Source organism: Melospiza melodia, chromosome 2 (assembly GCF_035770615.1).
Source record: "Melospiza melodia melodia isolate bMelMel2 chromosome 2, bMelMel2.pri, whole genome shotgun sequence".
Taxonomy (NCBI): Eukaryota; Metazoa; Chordata; class Aves; order Passeriformes; family Passerellidae; genus Melospiza; species Melospiza melodia.
The window spans coordinates 140025877-140043338 of NC_086195.1; the positions used below are offsets into that span (position 1 = coordinate 140025877).

General features: G+C 40.6%; 1 protein-coding gene across 1 annotated transcript in view; it reads right to left on the minus strand.

Moving 5' to 3' along the window:
• CRYBG3 (crystallin beta-gamma domain containing 3) overlaps positions 1-17462 on the minus strand; it is an 81263-nt gene that overhangs the window by 45458 nt on the left and 18343 nt on the right. Inside the window, exon 3 of the mRNA XM_063150196.1 lies at positions 9616-10043. Coding sequence (XP_063006266.1) covers positions 9616-10043 — 428 coding nt within the window. The remainder of the gene's footprint in view (positions 1-9615; positions 10044-17462) is intronic.

Sequence of the window (17462 nt, forward strand, 5' to 3'; positions counted from 1 at the left end):
TCTCTCAAAAGATATATAAGAATATAAAAATGGAATGGATTCGCCAATCTAAAAATAGACTCTATTTTCTGGCAAAATTTTAGAGGCCAAGATTCTTACTTCACTATAAATTTTTTTCTAAGAGAGAACTTAATGCTATTTAAAATCACAAGTAAAGAATACAAACAGAGTACAAGTGAACTAAATGTGGAATTATTCAAATTCACAAACATTAAAAGAGAGATATAAACAGTCATTTATATGCATGCTTTACATTGTCAAGTACCTTTAGGCTAACGCCAAAATATATTAATATGGGAATTCAGACTTTGTGAGAACTTGATTTGAATTGGGATTAAATTCACTATAACTTCTGATGGAGCAAAAGCTCAATATAGGGTTTGTTGGTCAGGTATATTAAGTCACAGAGGAAACAGGAAAGTCCAGTATAAATAGCACATCTCCCAACTAGCCAAGTTAGACGCCTACATTTGGTCTTCTATAGCACCAGTTTGGTTTATAGAGATACCAGCAGTGGTAGCTGCTAAACATCACACACTCCATTTGTAAAAATGGCTGACTTGAGGATTCACAACCCTCCAAAACATAAACATTTCTGAGCCAAAAAACCCCAAAATACAGTGGAGAAAAAGGGTAGTAAAAAAAAATCATTATTGTTTCCCACAGAAAATTTTATTCTAATATTTTCTAAAACTCCAGAGATCATAAAAATGTGAGGGGAAGGATTGAGTTGAGTTCTGCAGTGCAGTAAATTTACTCAGCATCAATCAGAGTCATACTAAAAATAAGTCTTAAGAATGTAAGACCTGATCATGCTCTTATTTAGAATTAACCTTACTGAGTAACCTTTCCTGCTTTAAATAATCACTATTAAGCTTTTACAAACTCCAGCAGCTCCTCTATACTTTGGCCAACCTCAAAAATAAAAGTTGGCCAACAAGTGCCCTGAATCCAGATGAAATTTCCTTTAAGAAAACAAGCAGAACACATATTGGTACAATTTCTCCAAAAGAAAAAAATAATTATGGATTCTTGTACAGACCAACTGTAATGACTCATGTTTGAAGTGAGTGTATTGCAAGATGCCAAACACTCATTTCCACCAAAACTAAGGCATGACTATGAATCAATAGCTTGCCAAGAACTAGCTTTTACTGAATGTCTTTTACTTCATGGTTGGTATTTTTGTATCATATGCAGTGGGGAGAATTCAGATTTATGTACAAACGTGGTGAGAACCAGGATTCCAGAAGAAACCCAGAACCAGTATTCCAGAAGAAACATACCTTCCCATTGTCTCCTGTATCCAACCTTGCCTTTGAATTTTTCATGTGAACTCAGAAATTCAGAAACCAAAAGCTTCCAGATATGGGATGAATAGGTAAATTTTTCAGAAGGGATGCCAAGGAGAAGCCAGCATGATTGGGTTCTATATCCACACTGACTGGAGCTACATATCCCCCCAACCTAAAATTTATTGCAGAATGCCAGACAAAAAAAGTACTCAGAAGCTTTTTTTTCCCTATGTGGCAACCTTTATAATTTCTCCCAATTCTTTTTGCTCTCCGTTGTCTTCTGAGGGAATTTTATGCTCCAATTGACCAATTTGAAGTGGGAAGACTCCAAGCCTTTTGCCCCTTGGAGAATTGTGCACAAACCCAAATGTGAGGAGCGCTGGCAGCTGCAGAGCCCCAGCCTGGGCCAGGGTCTCCCAACACACAGCTCTGCTCTCCTGCAGGCTTCACAAGACTTCTGTCAGTGAGCTTTATTTCAACCAGAACCAATCTATCCTCCACAGGCAAGGCAACTTCAGGGTCCCTGACCTTTGATAAAGAATTTGCTCCTGAGCATGTTATAAAAAATTTTACCAGCAGACCTTTTAGTCCTAATGCAATTCCTTGCAGAGCACACAGAAGCATATTCACTCTGAATGCTCCCATGCAACAAGACATTTAAAAAATGAAAACCCATGTTCCTATGCAAGACCAGCAACTCAGCTGTAAGCCTTACGAAACAAATTTAGAAGCAGACTGTGCCACTAAAGAAAATCTTCCGAAAGTGTCACTGGAGACTTGTTTCATTTCTGATCACCAAAAGAATGTCAGTTCAGAATTTACCTTAAAAACTCCTTGCAAAAATTTTTTTTTGCTCATGTGAGGATGTAGATGAAAGCCTGATTATACAAAGAACCCAGTGTGAATTTGTCACATATTTCAAATAGTAGGAGATTTCTTCTTTCCTGTCCTCACAGGAAGCTATTCAATTCCCTTTAAAGCCTTAAATCAGTTTCACAAAAGACTTTGACAGCAACAAGAGAGGATGTCAACATGAGTTACGTTAGATTTGTCAAAAGTAGGTGCTTGTAGATATTTCTTCTATTGTGAAAAAGATATAAAAAGTTAAAGGGGGACTAACTCAAGGAGGAGAGGGGAACATGTTCTGACATCTTATATGACAGACATCTTGTGTAACGTGCCCAAGTGGCAGTGATTATAAAACAGTGTTGTTGATTTGGAAGGCCAGAAGCAGGAAGAAACCTGCTACCTTAAATGCCTCATTCCAGTGCACCCATAAAGAACACACTGTTTGCATTTTTTCAAGCGTTTGCCGTGGAGATGGCAATCCCTCCAAACCTGTTTGTACCACACAGTAACACAGAAAGCAGAGAGCCCTATACATTTTCCAAAACGTGGAGGCAGACCACACAGGCTGATGGAGCATCTCAGGCCCCAGCAGAACAGCTCATCTGCACAGCAGGGCACTGCTGCCCAGTCTGCCTCTCCCAAAACATGCCACGGTGAATTTTCCCCTCTTACCTCACTCTTCCAGATGTTTACTCTCCTGTGCAGCAGTCTGCTGCTTTAACAAGCATATCCATCCCTGATTCCCCCAATCTCTTCTCATAGATCTCACAGAGGGAGCCACCAGAGGGATCTGCAGGCTACAGGCTGAAAATCACTCATCTAGACTTGGTACTTGTGACTCCTGGCTACCCCTCTCTGACCATCTTAAAATTACACTGTTGTTTATTTTAATTTTATTCACTAAGCTTTTATTCCACTGTATAGTTAACTGACAGCTTTTAAAAAAATTATGTTAAGGTACTTCATCTGGAAACAAGTGTCCTAAAGTCACTTTGAAACACCTTCTGCTGGAACCCAGCTTACTCAGCCAGCTGGTTCCTATGCTCATTTAAGGTATTAATAAATGGGAAAAACGAAAGACTTGCTGAAAAAAAGAACTCTGTGGGCTAACTGAATAGTTGCCATACACACCTTAGATGACAGAAAATGTTTTAGCCACAGGGGATAGCTTCACGATATAAATCTGCAGTCTGAAATACTTAGTGTCCTGGCACGTCACAATGTATGTTTGAAAAGGTCAAAAGTTTGATTGAACAATGTGATTTACACGCAGTCGATTCTGCAGGAAATTTCAAAGCTAATGTTCCATAAGGGCAATTAAGAGCCAACGACAATTTTAATAAAAGCAAACACAGTCTCTGTGACCTTGCAAGAAATGTTTTTCCTTCCCCTTGCCCTTTAGGGTAGAACTTCTTGATCATCTCCCACATCTGGCAAAAACCCATTCTTTGAGTCTGAAGGAAGAGAGCACACATGAAGGCTGACCCAAACACCAGAGGCTGCGAGACCGAGACCAGCACAAGGAGATCACTCCTGGCTCTTCCTTGCCCTACTTCCCCAGCACCCGGCAGCAGCCAGCCTCCCTACCCCACACCTGTGGCATCTGTCCTCACCTGCTGCCCCTCCCTTTTCCTCTGGGCCACTCTGGGACAAGCAGAGCTGCTGCTGCTTCTCACTGGTGTGCAAGAGCTGGGGACAGCAGCGAGGGCTCCCCCGAGTTTCTCATCTCAAGGCTGAAGAAAGTCACTCCCCTTGGCCTCCTCTGAGATGTAATGAGGAATCAAAGCCAGGACATTCCTTTACACTCTTGAAGCAAGAGTGCAGCTTCAGGTGGGGTAGGAAAAGCAAAGGGTTTGACTCGGTTGAATGCATTGCACAGCTGAACAACTCTACCAAAAAAAAAAAAAAAGTTCACTGGAGAAAACAATCCAGTGAATTAGTTTTTGACTTAATTTATTCAGCTCAATTTTCCATCACACGTCTGCTAAGAATTACTCTTAAAATACAAAGTTTCCTTCTTCAGAAACACAAAAACCTTTGCTTTGGCACCAACAAGAACCTTTCCTTTGGACCACATCCCACTCTGGTAGGCACCCCTCTCTGGCAGGTAGAGAAATGCTTTGCAGCCTGCATTCCTCCCACAGCACAGCCCTGAGAGTGACCACTCTCCACAGCTCACCCAGGAAATCAGGGCCAGGATGATCCTGCTCCTTCCCCAGCACAGCCTTCTAATTTTGGGTGGTATCTGGCTGACCTACAAGGGTGGAGCTGCCCAGGTAGTTCATGCCCCTCCCAGAGTGCCAGCAGGTCACTCTCAGCAATGACTCCCCAGCAACTGAACAACACTGCACTTCCATGGCCAGAAAGCCACCAAAACATCAACAAATCAACACCAACAAATGCAGGAGCAGCGGCTTTCCCCACTTCTCCTCAGGAATTACCTGATGAGACCACTGCCTGGAACTAAGTGATGAATTTCTGTTCATTCACTCTCGATTTTCTGCCAAAGGCATCTATAGGGAAAGATGAATGTTGCTGCTACTGACTGAAATCAACACCACAATACACAACAATCCATCAGACAAATTAATGCTGTGTTTTGTTATCACCACAAGCCTGCCTCTGACAAGCAACACAAAGGAGAATTACAAGCTCTGAAACAAACCTATTAACCAGAATTATGTAAGCTTGAAGGATTTTATCAGATGTGTTTCTATCAAAATAAAAGGGCAGGATTTGCTGACAGTAGCAAGGTGGGAAATACTAATTGCTAATACTAACATACATCAATTAAATGTGTAACAACAGGTTTACTAGACCTAAAAATAAAATAAATAATAATAAAAAATTCCGTCACAGAACCCACTAATGTATAACATAGTAGAACTGTAAACAGACTGAAATTTCATTCTCCTTAGGGCTACCTCCCTTCTGAATGAAATTGCTTGCAATGCTCTCACTAAGTTATTCCTAGTACCTAGCTGTTAGTAGGGTGTGAAATTTAAATGCATGTTTTGAGCATCTGCTTTGGAAATTACCCCCACCCCCTTTTCTACCTACAGTAAGAAAATCCTTGCAGTTGTAGGATTCTTAGTTTTTTCTCACATCCATATATACAAGGTTCATAACAGAAGGAAGAAGATGGGATCTTAAAATACTTTGTTGAATTCAGGTATTACTGTCTTAAGCAGGACTTCTTAATCAAAACATTTAGAGTAAGGAAAATTTTGATTTTTTTCTCTTCAGCCATGTTCAGCAATGCAATAAAGCTCCTCCTTGCTGAAGTCCAGAACAAGCTGTGCAGTTCCACACGCACCATTGTTCTGCACACCACTCTTTGTAACATCCACTTATTGTTACTGGATATTAAAAAAAACAAAATCTACTGGAAAATACAAATGGCAAGCAGTCAATGGAACAGATGTGGGTCATATATCTTTGGGGCAGGAGGAAAACACCAAAGTTCTGTCCTCAGTCACCTCACAAGGTACCACTCATTACCACCACAGGGATTCTTGAGAAGATGGCAGCTATTCACTGCAGGAACTCCATTCTCAATTTTGAAGAGAAATCACTGCTTTTTAGTGACAGGCAATATATATAAAAGTGCAAGACTTTTACATTATAGGAAAGAAAGATAATAGGGCAAATCTGTGTCTTATATTTGTCACCTACTTCAGGAAATCATTATCTCTCTCATGTAGACTTTCAGCAATGAGAAATGAGGTGAAGTGCACCCCCACTGTTCCATGGTTTTCTTTTTAGGGCTTATTTCATCAGCTAAAGGTTGTCTTTTAACATCATTACGGAGTGCAGAGGCCAAGAGTAAACACAAAGTTTTCACTTTACACCTACCAGTCTGCCACAGGGAACTGTTCCACCCAGAAGCTGCCATCTTACCTAAGCAAGAGGGTTTTTCTACTCTAAGCAGCAAATACCCTACTTTACCATTGCTTGCTCCCTTTCACTTCAAGGCAAAGAAACCTTCAACCATCCCAGAGAAATGGAAGACTGAGGGATGAAATAGCTGGAGACTGAGCCCAACTCTTCTCACCCATCTTCTGTGCTGCAATTACTGTTTGTAGTAATTGTTGTCTAGAGACTTTGCCAAATGTATCATGTTTTTGTCTTTTGTGCTCCTCCTTTGCCACTTGCCACTGTTGGGATTAAAGGAGCAAAACCCTTTGAGGTACAGATTACCTCTGAGCCAACCAGCCAGGGTGATGGAGGAATAAATAATGTGACCTACACATTTTGTCCCTCAAAAACATGTACTTCCACAGACTGAGCTCATGAATTCCACTTTCCTTGGCCCAAGGCCTGGAAACTCAAGTCTTTACCAAGTGCCAGACCTCCCACTGAGGCCAAAATTAACCTCAGTTTACAGGTCAGAGCACTCTGATATCCTTGAACTTCACCAAATATTGCTTTAAGGATATGAGGAGAATGAGGTTGTCTGAGTAGAGGCATCTGAAACCATCTGGTAGGTTTTTGAAATCTGAAAGGTTGTTTGGTTTAGGCTTTCTTTTTTTTATACAACTCTAATGGGGATTATGCAATCTAACAACCATCCCTCTTCCACTTATCATTACAACCTCCTCACTAACCAGAGACAGTCCCTAATGCAGCATTTCACTGCAGTGTGGAATTAACAAATTCATTTACATCTTCCTCAGGACAAAGGAAACTGCTGTCAGATTAATAATGCAGTGGTCACAAGGATTTGTAAAGCTCTCTGCTACATCCTGCCTCTACAGAAAATGCTGAAGCTGCAGTTTAATGCAACTATCAATGGAACCAATACCTTTGGCTTTAAATGGTTCACTAGCACATCTCACACGACTTTTAGGACTCAACCACTCTTAGGTTCACATCTTGGCTCTTCATGGTTTCCACACCTTCCTGCTGCTTTGTGCTAAGTCTTTACCCCTTCTCCCCATCATTCCTCATGTGCTTGTAGCACCCACTCCCAAGAAAACTCTTCAGCCAACTGGCAGCAACCAAGAACATTTTTACAGTTTAGCCATGCTATTTACAGGTAGTTACTATTTAGTAAAAAACCCAGCTAGTACTGGAAAGAATAAACTACTCTGCATCCTTTAAACTTTTATAAACTAAAAGAGAACAAATCCAGCACAACCACTTCCATAAAAGAAAAAAACAAAAACAGTTATCCTTACTAAAAAACCAATTATTCAAACTTTTTAGAAAGGTAAACAATGCAAGCCTCTGCTTCCCTGCAGCCATTCCAATTTTTCTTTACTAATTGCTTCAGAAGAGCAGTTCACATTGTGTGGTCAGGCAGAGAAAAACATAATTAAAGTTACACAGAGATTGTCTAACTTGTTAGTATACAAAGCCAAAAAGGGCAGAATGTACACTGTACTTTTGAGAATGAGCTTAAAAGGACACAGACTGGTTTAATGTTTCCCCTAATTTACAACAGCTACAATGAAAAAAAACTACAATTTTTCTTCCGTTAAAAAAGTTATTTTCCATGGAAAAGCTTCCTTCTGTATATAGGTCAACCCTTCCTTACCTCCAAACTAGCAACACATATTCTTTCATGCTTGCCTAGCCATGAGACAAACCTGCACTGAAAAAAACCTACACTGGTTTGCAAAGATTACCTAACAACACAGGACAATGCCAAAGGATGGTCAGTTGAAAAATCCAACTGTAACTTGGACTTCAGGAAAACAAAAATAACTCAAAAATTTCTGTACAGAGCGAAGAGGTCACATCAGCGAGTTAATACCCACACCTTCCAAACTCTTCAAACTTTGATAAATGCCTTATTTTATTAATCTACATTTTTATTAAGAATTCACGAGAAGAAAAAGGGGAATGAGATGCATCTTACCCTGTAAATTGTGCACAGACAGTGAAGGGCATACTACAGAAACAGCAAACAGCAGCAAGAGACTGATGCAGCGACCCAGCCTGTCCAGCAGGTTTTAGGGAACAGTTTGCTCAGGAACCAGACCAAATAACACCACGCTCCTGGGCTCTCCTGGGAACAGCTGAGGGGAGGAGAACTTTTCTCCTGCATTGATCAAAGCAGTGGTGCTGCTGAGCTGCAGCTTGGAAAAAGCACAGTCAGATGGGTGATACCATGATAAGAGGCTGGGATAAAAACCAGTCAACCACGTCACAGACCAAACCAGAGTGCTCATGAGAACACAAGCAGTATTACTATTAATTACTGTATTTTGAAGGTGCAAATACAGTTTTAACTTCACTTAAATAAGTACCACATCACCTATTCACATCCTGATCAGCCACTGCATGTATAATATAATGCTTCAAATAATTATTCTGCCAAATAACAGGTAAGGGCAGAGCGCTGGAGACATCCCCAGTATGGAAATGGAATTCAACAAGCAGCTATTTTGGCTGTCTCTGACCTCCTACGTGGAGATGAAACATTTCACATGCCAATAAACAAACTGAGCACCACTCAAATTAATTAAAAAAAAAATTAAAAGAAAAAAAGGTGTTTCTTCTGAGCCCATCCTCCCAATCTGCAATCCAAGCAGGAGCACTCTCAGAGACTTACTGGTTACTCCCAATCACTACCTTCTGCTTAAATTTGAAATAAATATTCTGGGCCATACTGAAAGCCTGAGTCATCATCGCTTGCAGATCCACTGCCCACAAACAAGCCCATGTTCCACACACCCATCAAAAACTGGACAGGTACCACAGGCACACGTTCACACCTAACTCCAAATCCATGCTCTGCTGACCCACAGGCAGCCAAATTTCCAACATAACAGCTACAAATGATTCTGGAAAACTGGTATCTATGTTTATGACAGTCCTAAAAGGTTTTGTAATACACAGTGTTGACCACAGCCAGTGTTTTCAGTTTTCTACTCTCAAACACACAACTGCGCCTTTGCCACCACTTTTTTTTTTAATCTTCTTTTAACATTCTATAAAGAATGTTCCATATTTAGGCTAATTGAAATTGAGTGCTTTACATAACCTTCTTTACATCACAGGAAAACCCCAAAGAACTAGGGGGGGGAAAAAATCACACAAGCAAAAGTCACCCAGTCAAACAAACTAAGAAAGATGATTTAAAAGTGAGAAAACCTTATTTGCAGAAGTAAAACTATTGAACTGCTGACATATAAAAAGAACAAACATTCAAGCTTTTATATAGGCCAAAATATGGATGGAAATAAGTTCTTTACACTTCTTTTCTTAACATATTTGTAAATGCCACATCTATTCAGGAGAAGTCTAAACAACCTTAAAGTTATATTTTGTTGCAGTTGACTTCTCCGCTGCTCATTTATTTAGGGCAGTTGCTACTGGAGTTCTGCACAAAGTCAAGTCAGGGCCACTCCAAATACCCTTAGAAATGACAGACATTTCTCATACAGTCAGCTGAACTTGGTCAGCATAGTTCTGTACACACACACAAATATCAACATATTTAATAATAAATTCTAAAACTTACTTTTCTGTATCTGAGGACTGTTTCCAGCTTCCTTGAAGATCCCGTGTGTTATCTTTCCCAATATTATTTAAGATGGCATCATCTTTATTTACAGAATCCTCTTTTTTTCTAGCTGTAGGCTCTTCATTTTTTGGGTGCTTTGGCTGCATGTCCTTTGGAAAGGTGTTTGTGTTCTGTAAATCCTTTTCACATCTGTTGGGTTCATCTTGGAAGGTAGAGGATTTAGATTCTACCAGAGAAGATCTTGTTGCAATATTAAATAAGCTTCCAAGGAAATGAAAAAAGCCTTCTCGGGGTTGCTTGTCTTTATCTGATGTTTTGCTTCCAGGAGTCAGACTAGGAAGGCTATTAGCCTTTTTCAGCTCCTCCTGGATTTCAGACTTGCTAAGCTCTTCTGTGGAATGGTTCTTCTCTTCATTTTGACAAGCCTAAGATAAATACAAAAAGCACACAAAGATGATGGTTCCTGTCATTTTCACACATTCCCAAATTCCTTGATTTTAATTTGCACCTATGCATTGTATTCCTTTCAGGAGATCTGTCATTTAAAAAGGTTAAAGCCCACTGCTTGTTGTTTTCTCTTTTTGTACCAAAGAGGACCCTATTCCACAAAAAGTAAAAAGGACTAGCACAGGCTAGAATATTCCCAAAGCAGCTGCAGTGGAACAAAAACACAAGACAGATGGTAACAATTGCTTCAACTGGCATCAAAAACACGGGGAAGAAGCAAGGAACAGTTATTTCACACTTCAGACTAATCCCCTCAGAAAGCACAGCTTCACAAACAAACCTCCATGTGCTTGTGAGAACAGCTTTCAGCTTGCAAATGCAGGCAAGAACACCAGAACCAAACACAAACACACCACAGCCTTCTGCACTTCTGAAAAACCGAGGAGAATCAAGAACAGAACTGGGACAAAACAAACTCAACTCACACCCCAGAGGTGAATCCTTCCTATTATCCTTAGCAACTTGATGTTGAGCCCTCTGGCCAGCTCTCCTTCAGCTGCTTCCAAATGGATCTGTTGCCTCCCACAGTCTCCAGCACTCTTGCCCTGGTCTCACAAGCCAAGGTCCTGCAGAGCAGCAGCCCTGCACCTCTGACCTTCTGAACTGCCTATCAGCGACCTGAAATGAATGAGCACCAAGCAGGGCTTCACCTCTTTCAAACCACACGTTCATTTCTTCCCTCAGCCCAGCTAAGCATCTACACCCAGAGGCAAGGCAAGCTCTGCTCCTCACCAGCTCGTGCCCTTGAATTTCCCCTGTGTCAGCTCCTCTCAGAGATCCAAGGACTGCTGTCCAAGCTCACGTTACTTCTGTCAAGACCATCTGCCCAAAAGGGTGATGCAACTTCACTGGAAGGCTTCACAAACACCACTCATAGCCACATTTTCAGCTTCACAATCTGCAAATGTGTTTTTTTCCCTGGACTAAAGCTTTCTGGGAAGCACCTCCCTCCCCTATCCCCACCCTTTGTAGTGGGTGCCATAGGCTACTGCTGCCTATTTTATCTTTACAGTACAACCCTGTAATTTCAATTCCTGATTCAACCCAGTTTATTAATGCAGATTAAAGTTACCCCAAGCTTTTCTCAGATGAAATCTATCCTGCTGAACAGGAGTGGGAAAGAACATGAACAAAAAGTCCTATGCAAATTTTAGTTGTGTCAACAGTACATTTGGATAAGAGTAATTGTTTCAAATTGGGCAACACCTACACAGAAAGCTACTATTTCCACTAGGTGACCAATCCTATTTCTACTCGAATTAATCTTAAATAAACCAGCAGGCTTATTTGTTAATAGGCCACCTGGGATCATGTTAATGATGAAAAAAGTGTTTTAATGAACCCAGCTTCATCCTTGGGGAACAGCAATTTCTTAAGAACTTTCAAGATATATTTAGTGATACTGAAGCAGTGGTCTTTAAACTTCAAGCAATGCTTTTTTACCCTTTAAATACAGAGCAGATGCAATTACTTAAAATTAAAAGATGCATGTGTTGGAAATGGAATTGTTTATTGGAATTGCGAGGATAGAAATTGAACAGCACTAATTTGTCCTTGATACATCCACACATCATCCGTTTTCTATGTACAGGCAAGACACTTGCACAACCACACTGAACTTCTCTAAGTCAACTTTTAAAAGTGGGCTAAGTCAAACTCTGGCCTTTTTTCATCCCACCTGTGACAAACCTCACCACTTCCCCCACACTGCTCTGATCAACAGCTGATGCATCGCAGAGGGGTGCACTCACCCCTGTGGGATCAGAAATTCACTATTTAGATGTCAACTCTACCCAAACCCAGCTCTGGAAATGAAGATGCCAAATGAAGATGAAGTGCAGCCTGGAGATGTGCCACAGCTCTTGCTGCTGCCTTCAGTATTAGACAAGTAACACATGAGCCTGGAATGAACCTCTTGAATAATTTACTTTATCTCAGAGGAACTGAGTACTTTGCATAAGGAAATACAAAACAGAAACAAGAAAACAAAATTATTTCCAAAATTTGATGGGTGAATGATTCACCATGTCAGCTTCAAAGTTCTACTGTCATATTTTCTTCCTTCACTTTGCCTAACACCTCAGCATTCTTCAATGCCAGATTTTAATTTAACTTTAAGTGAAGGAGGGCGTTTCTCTACAGTTTTGTGGTTTGTACCATTCTCACAGATTTGTCTAATCTAAAAGAGTACCTCAGTGCAGGAAATGCACACAAATCTTATTCTTTGCTCTGCACAGCCCTTTTAAGCCATAAACATTTATATTAACTATTAAAATATCTATGAAGTTAACAACTAAATGCATTAACTATAAAAGAAATAGTTACATTAAAAACTTGACAACAGTTTAGTCTTATAAGTGTTTTTGTTTGATGTTGTTTTGCTTGGTGCGGTTTTGTCCATTTTTTAAAACCATTTCTATTCAGAAACTAGTGGAGGGTTTGGTTTTTTTTTTTTCCCCTATTAGGAGCTGAGACATCAAATATAGTTAAATCTCTACATGTGAAAATCCTCTCTGAGCAGCTCTGAGACATAACACTTGTAAAGACTGTGCTGCTTATTTGTGAGCATAATTTATGCCCTGCTTGAAAAGCTGTTTTGTAGTCTCTGCTTCCAGAAACAGAAATCTATTTAGAATTTCCTTCCTCTTTAATCTTCCTTTCTTTACTTAACTTTTGGTTAATCAAAAGAACAGGAAGCTTTAATATGAAAGGGTCCTTCCATACCTTTAACCATAAATAGCGTCTTGCATGAAAAAAAGCCACAGAGAACATTTACACCGTGCTTATTTGAAGATAAATGTGGATATTAAGTCCTAACACAGAAACCATGCAAATCCTTCTTTCTTCCCTTCAAAATAATCAATCCTACTCTCCATATATTCTCCCTCCTGCTCAACTTTGCCATAACAGACAGCTCAAGCTATTGGTATTTCATCATTTGCACACAAAATCCCAGTTCAAAGTCTGAAGCATTATACAAACAGCACTGCTCCTGCTGCAGATTTTGAAGTTGGTATTTTAAGATGGTGCCATATTCAAATGGCTGAGACGAAAGCACATGATTTTACTCTACAAGAGCCAGCAAGCCTCTAGCACAACAGGAGCCTTCAGGCACCAGGGCCTGCTGAACATGCAGCACGGTGGCAATTCCACAAGCCAGCACCACAGAAACTTTCACTGAGCATTCCCCATGCCTCTCTCCCAGTCTGTCTCTGACAGAAGCCCCTAGTGAGCACTCAGGAAAAAGAAAAAAAGGTAAGGGTGTAGAGTTTATATAAAGTAATCCTTCCTATGGTACATCCCACCAGTTTTCAACAGTCAGAGCCTCTAGCAAACTTGACAGAGCATTTGATTCCCTGTCACAATTAAGCTTGAGCAGTTTGATATTCACAACATTGCAGGAATATCAGTGACTCTTGTTTTACCTACACTTCATGTCATCATTCAAAGAAAAATGAATTTTAAAAGTCCTCTAACAGTGTCACAGCAGTCCGAATAGTTTCTCCAGTTCACCAAGAAAACAGTGGTTTCTGGATGGAAACCTACCTGCCAGATCCCCTTTGAGATCATTGCTGATCTCAGCAAGGAAAATAATTTTCCTGCTATAGCGCTGTCTTTCTGCTCCTCTTGCAATGAACTGTCATCAGTCTTCCCCTTGCCTCCCCTTTCCCACTCTCTGTGAGCTTTCCTGCTTGTGACATGCTTCATGAAGCTTTAATTAGCTTTTAGTCCTTTGGCAACTCATTCCTCTGAGTTTCACTGAGCAAGCCCTGCGTGACCTGGCCTGACCTTGTAGCTGAACTGAGGCTGGACTGGATGACACTCTGGGGTCCCTTCAACCTGAATTATCCTATGGGCCTGTGCCCTCACATGCAACCAGGCCGGTGTGGCAGAGTGTGAAACAAGATTATGACTTCGATCAGGTGACAGAGGAGACTGCAGCAATAAGTGATGGTGTGTCTGGGCACTGTGCTCCCAACTTTGCTGCACTGAAAACTGCCAGCTGGGGCTCAGGGGACAAGCCCCACGCCATGTCCCAGGCAGGATAGTTATCCCAGCTGAATCACCCTCTCCAGGCTGGCAGGATAGTTATCCCAGCTGATTTATTACCCAGCTGATTACCCTCAGCAGGCAGGCCCAGGTGAACAACCCCTGAGATGGCACAGCATCACCCTGAGGAGGGTAACCTGCCAGGTTATCTCAGTTTTCCTCACCTGCTGCCCAGCAGGGAACCCTTGTGACTACCAGGATAGTTATGCCAGTTGATTTATCCTTTTCAGGCTGTAATCCACTCCAGGCCACAGCACAGACACCCACCCTGGGCCAGCTGCACCTTGGCAGGCAGGCCCAGGTGAACAACCCTCACAGTGGCACAGCAGCACCCTGGGGCGGGTAACCTGCCAGGTTACCTCAGTTTTCCTCAGGTAGGCACCCTTGTAAAGCATCTTGTGACCACCCTTTAAAGCATCTTTTCTCAGCAGCTGGCTGGTTGAAGCTGGAACTGCCAGAGGTTCTCAACCAGCAAGGGCTACATCTGTCTGCCAAAAATACAATCTCTTTTATTGCCCTAACGAGGGAAATGAAAGCATTAGCAGCATTAAAACACAGATCTCCGAGAACAAAGCGTTAGCTTGCAGCCACAACTGCCAGACATTTGGGATTTCCCTCCCCATGAATGAATGCTCATTACCAAGCAGAAACTCCAGACAGCCGTGCAGGGATCTCAGGCCGCCTGTCCTGCGGCACTCAGAGCACATTCTGCCTCCTGCACAGACACCTTCTACCACCTCCTATCTCCCCTGCACTTGGGGGAGAGGATGGCCTGCCATCAGAAAGTTAGGATCATCACTAATCCACCCCAGGGACTTCCAGCAAGTCATTTAACCTCAACACCCTGATCTGAGAACGGGCCACGGCGCTACTCCTGAGTTTCTGTTTGCTGGCATTTAGAAATTAATTAACAGCTTCAGGCTCAAGTGCTGGGTGCACAAAGTAGCACATGTAGGCATTGCCACATATAGTACAGGAAAATTAATCTTGTTCCTAGCCTTGGCTTTGACCTTTCGACACCACTGAGATGGCTGCATTTCATTTAACTGAATATTCATTTAATTATGAGCATCTCATTCAGTCTGAACACTGACACAGTATATAAATTCTGTGTGCTAAGCAAAATCCACAGTGATAGAGCTGGGGCTGGTGGCAGGCTAGTTAATCCCCAGAGTGCAGGTTTTTCAACAGATTTTCTTTCTCTGGGAAGTTAAAGCATCTTTGGTGTAATCTCCCACTCTTTCTCAGTGAGTGGGACACACTGAAGTGCCTTAAATCCACATGTGAAATAATATTTTGTTTTTTCAAGTACTGTGAGGAAAATCTTTTAGGCTTTTTAGCAACCAACAGGAGGCAATACATATGGAAGCCTAAAGAAAAACTATTTGACACAGTGAGATACAGATTAAGAACAAAGCTTTTCTACGGAAATTAGAATGGCATTAAGAAAAATTCAGGCTAAAGTACTATCAGATAGTGAAATGCACAATAAGAACCCCTAAAAGTCCACTGTTGCTAATGGTCATGAGCCAAATGGATTGAAAAAACACATGGGTAAAGTGGGTTTTTCCTGTTTAAGCCAGTAATTCAAGTGGTGGTGTAGAAGATGTAAGGGAAGCCCACCATTGTAAAAAACTATTTAGTCTTTCCTACAACACACCTTTTAACTAATGAGAAAAAGCAAAAACCCCTCAAAAGAAACAAAGAGTGACTTGGGGTTTTGGGGGAATTTAAGTTAAAGTTATGAACTCAGTACCTCTACAAATACCCAATTAATCTGAATATTTTGGCTATTTAATACTGTGAAGTTTTCCTTCCACATCCTCATTTCTCTGCTTGGTTTGAGATGCAAAAAATCAGGTCATGGCAACCACGGAAGACAAAAGTAGCTAGAAAACTAATGAAATCATGGCATCACCATAATCAGGAGTAAAAATTAACAACAGGAAGAGACTTTTAGTTAAACTGTATCAGTTTTGCATTTTTAAAAATAAACCTATTTAAAGTCAATGACTATTTAACATTTGGAAAGACAACAGCATCTGTTCAAAGTTCAGCACTGGGATTTTGAAAATTTGTTTGTCCATTTGAATTCTTGAAACAGCAAGGGGTCATTAATGCACATTTAATTTGTCAGATGAGGAAAGAAAAGATGAAACAAGCATTCTCTGAAACTCTATAGTATTCTCCTAAAATCTGAGGAAGTATCCAGAGATACATTCCCTGAGGAGAACAACAGATAAAGTGGTCGGGGTGAACATTTCAAATGAAAAGGTAGAAAAAAGGAGGTACAATTTGAAATAAAGTTTCTGCTGGGTCACCTTCACAGAGAATTTTAAACTCAGTGAAAGTCTCTAGAATGACCAAATTAACTTTTTAATTTAAAAGTTTCTCTTCACATCATTTGCAGAGCTGCTCGAAAATTTCCCCTTCTGAATTTTCTCATTAAATGATTTTAAAGATTAAGAACTGGTACTCACTTCTGAGTATGCAACCATCACCTCATTACTACAAGGGCTACTGTAGAGCCAGCGAGAACAGAATTAAATTGTCTGTTTTACTTCTGTTCTTTCCCCCAAACTCTTCCAGTACTACAATTCCATTGCCTTTTAATAAATATGTTTTCACAAACATTAAACAATTTTTGCTGTCTTTGACATTTTCTTGAAGCTTCGGTTAAAAAAAAAAAAAGGTGAAATTTACCTTTTCAAAGGAGAAGGTGACAGTACACTGGGAAAGGGATAAGACAGTGTGACTTCCACCTGCACTTACATTCTATTGGCAGATTATAGCACCTGGCATCACACTTCTGCTTCATCTGTCTGCTGGTTTTCTGAGTTAAACAGACCAAGATTTAAAACTTTTTTTCCCCCACCCATCCTGAAACAAAGTTTCCTCATGATCCCTTCTTTGAAGAACAAAAGTAGTAGAGAGGGAAGCATATTTCAAGATCATTCTTTCTAAAAATCTTCATTATTGCAAGGGAATTTACCAGAACTTTAGATGGGATGATCTTGAAATATCCCCCTCAACACATCCAGCTGTTAACATCAACCATCAATTTAACAAAGTATCCTGGGAAACTAAAAGGTACCACCTATAAAATTCCATTTCAACAAAAGTCTACATCATGGCTGAGGAAAAAAATATCTGCTTTCAGCTTTCACAAGAGAAATATTGATGGTACAAACTCCAAAACAATTTGTGTTTTATCTTTCATTTGTTGCTGTAGACAGTGACAGCAGGAGTTTTTAAAAGTAACACTCAGGTTTTTAAAAATTCATGGT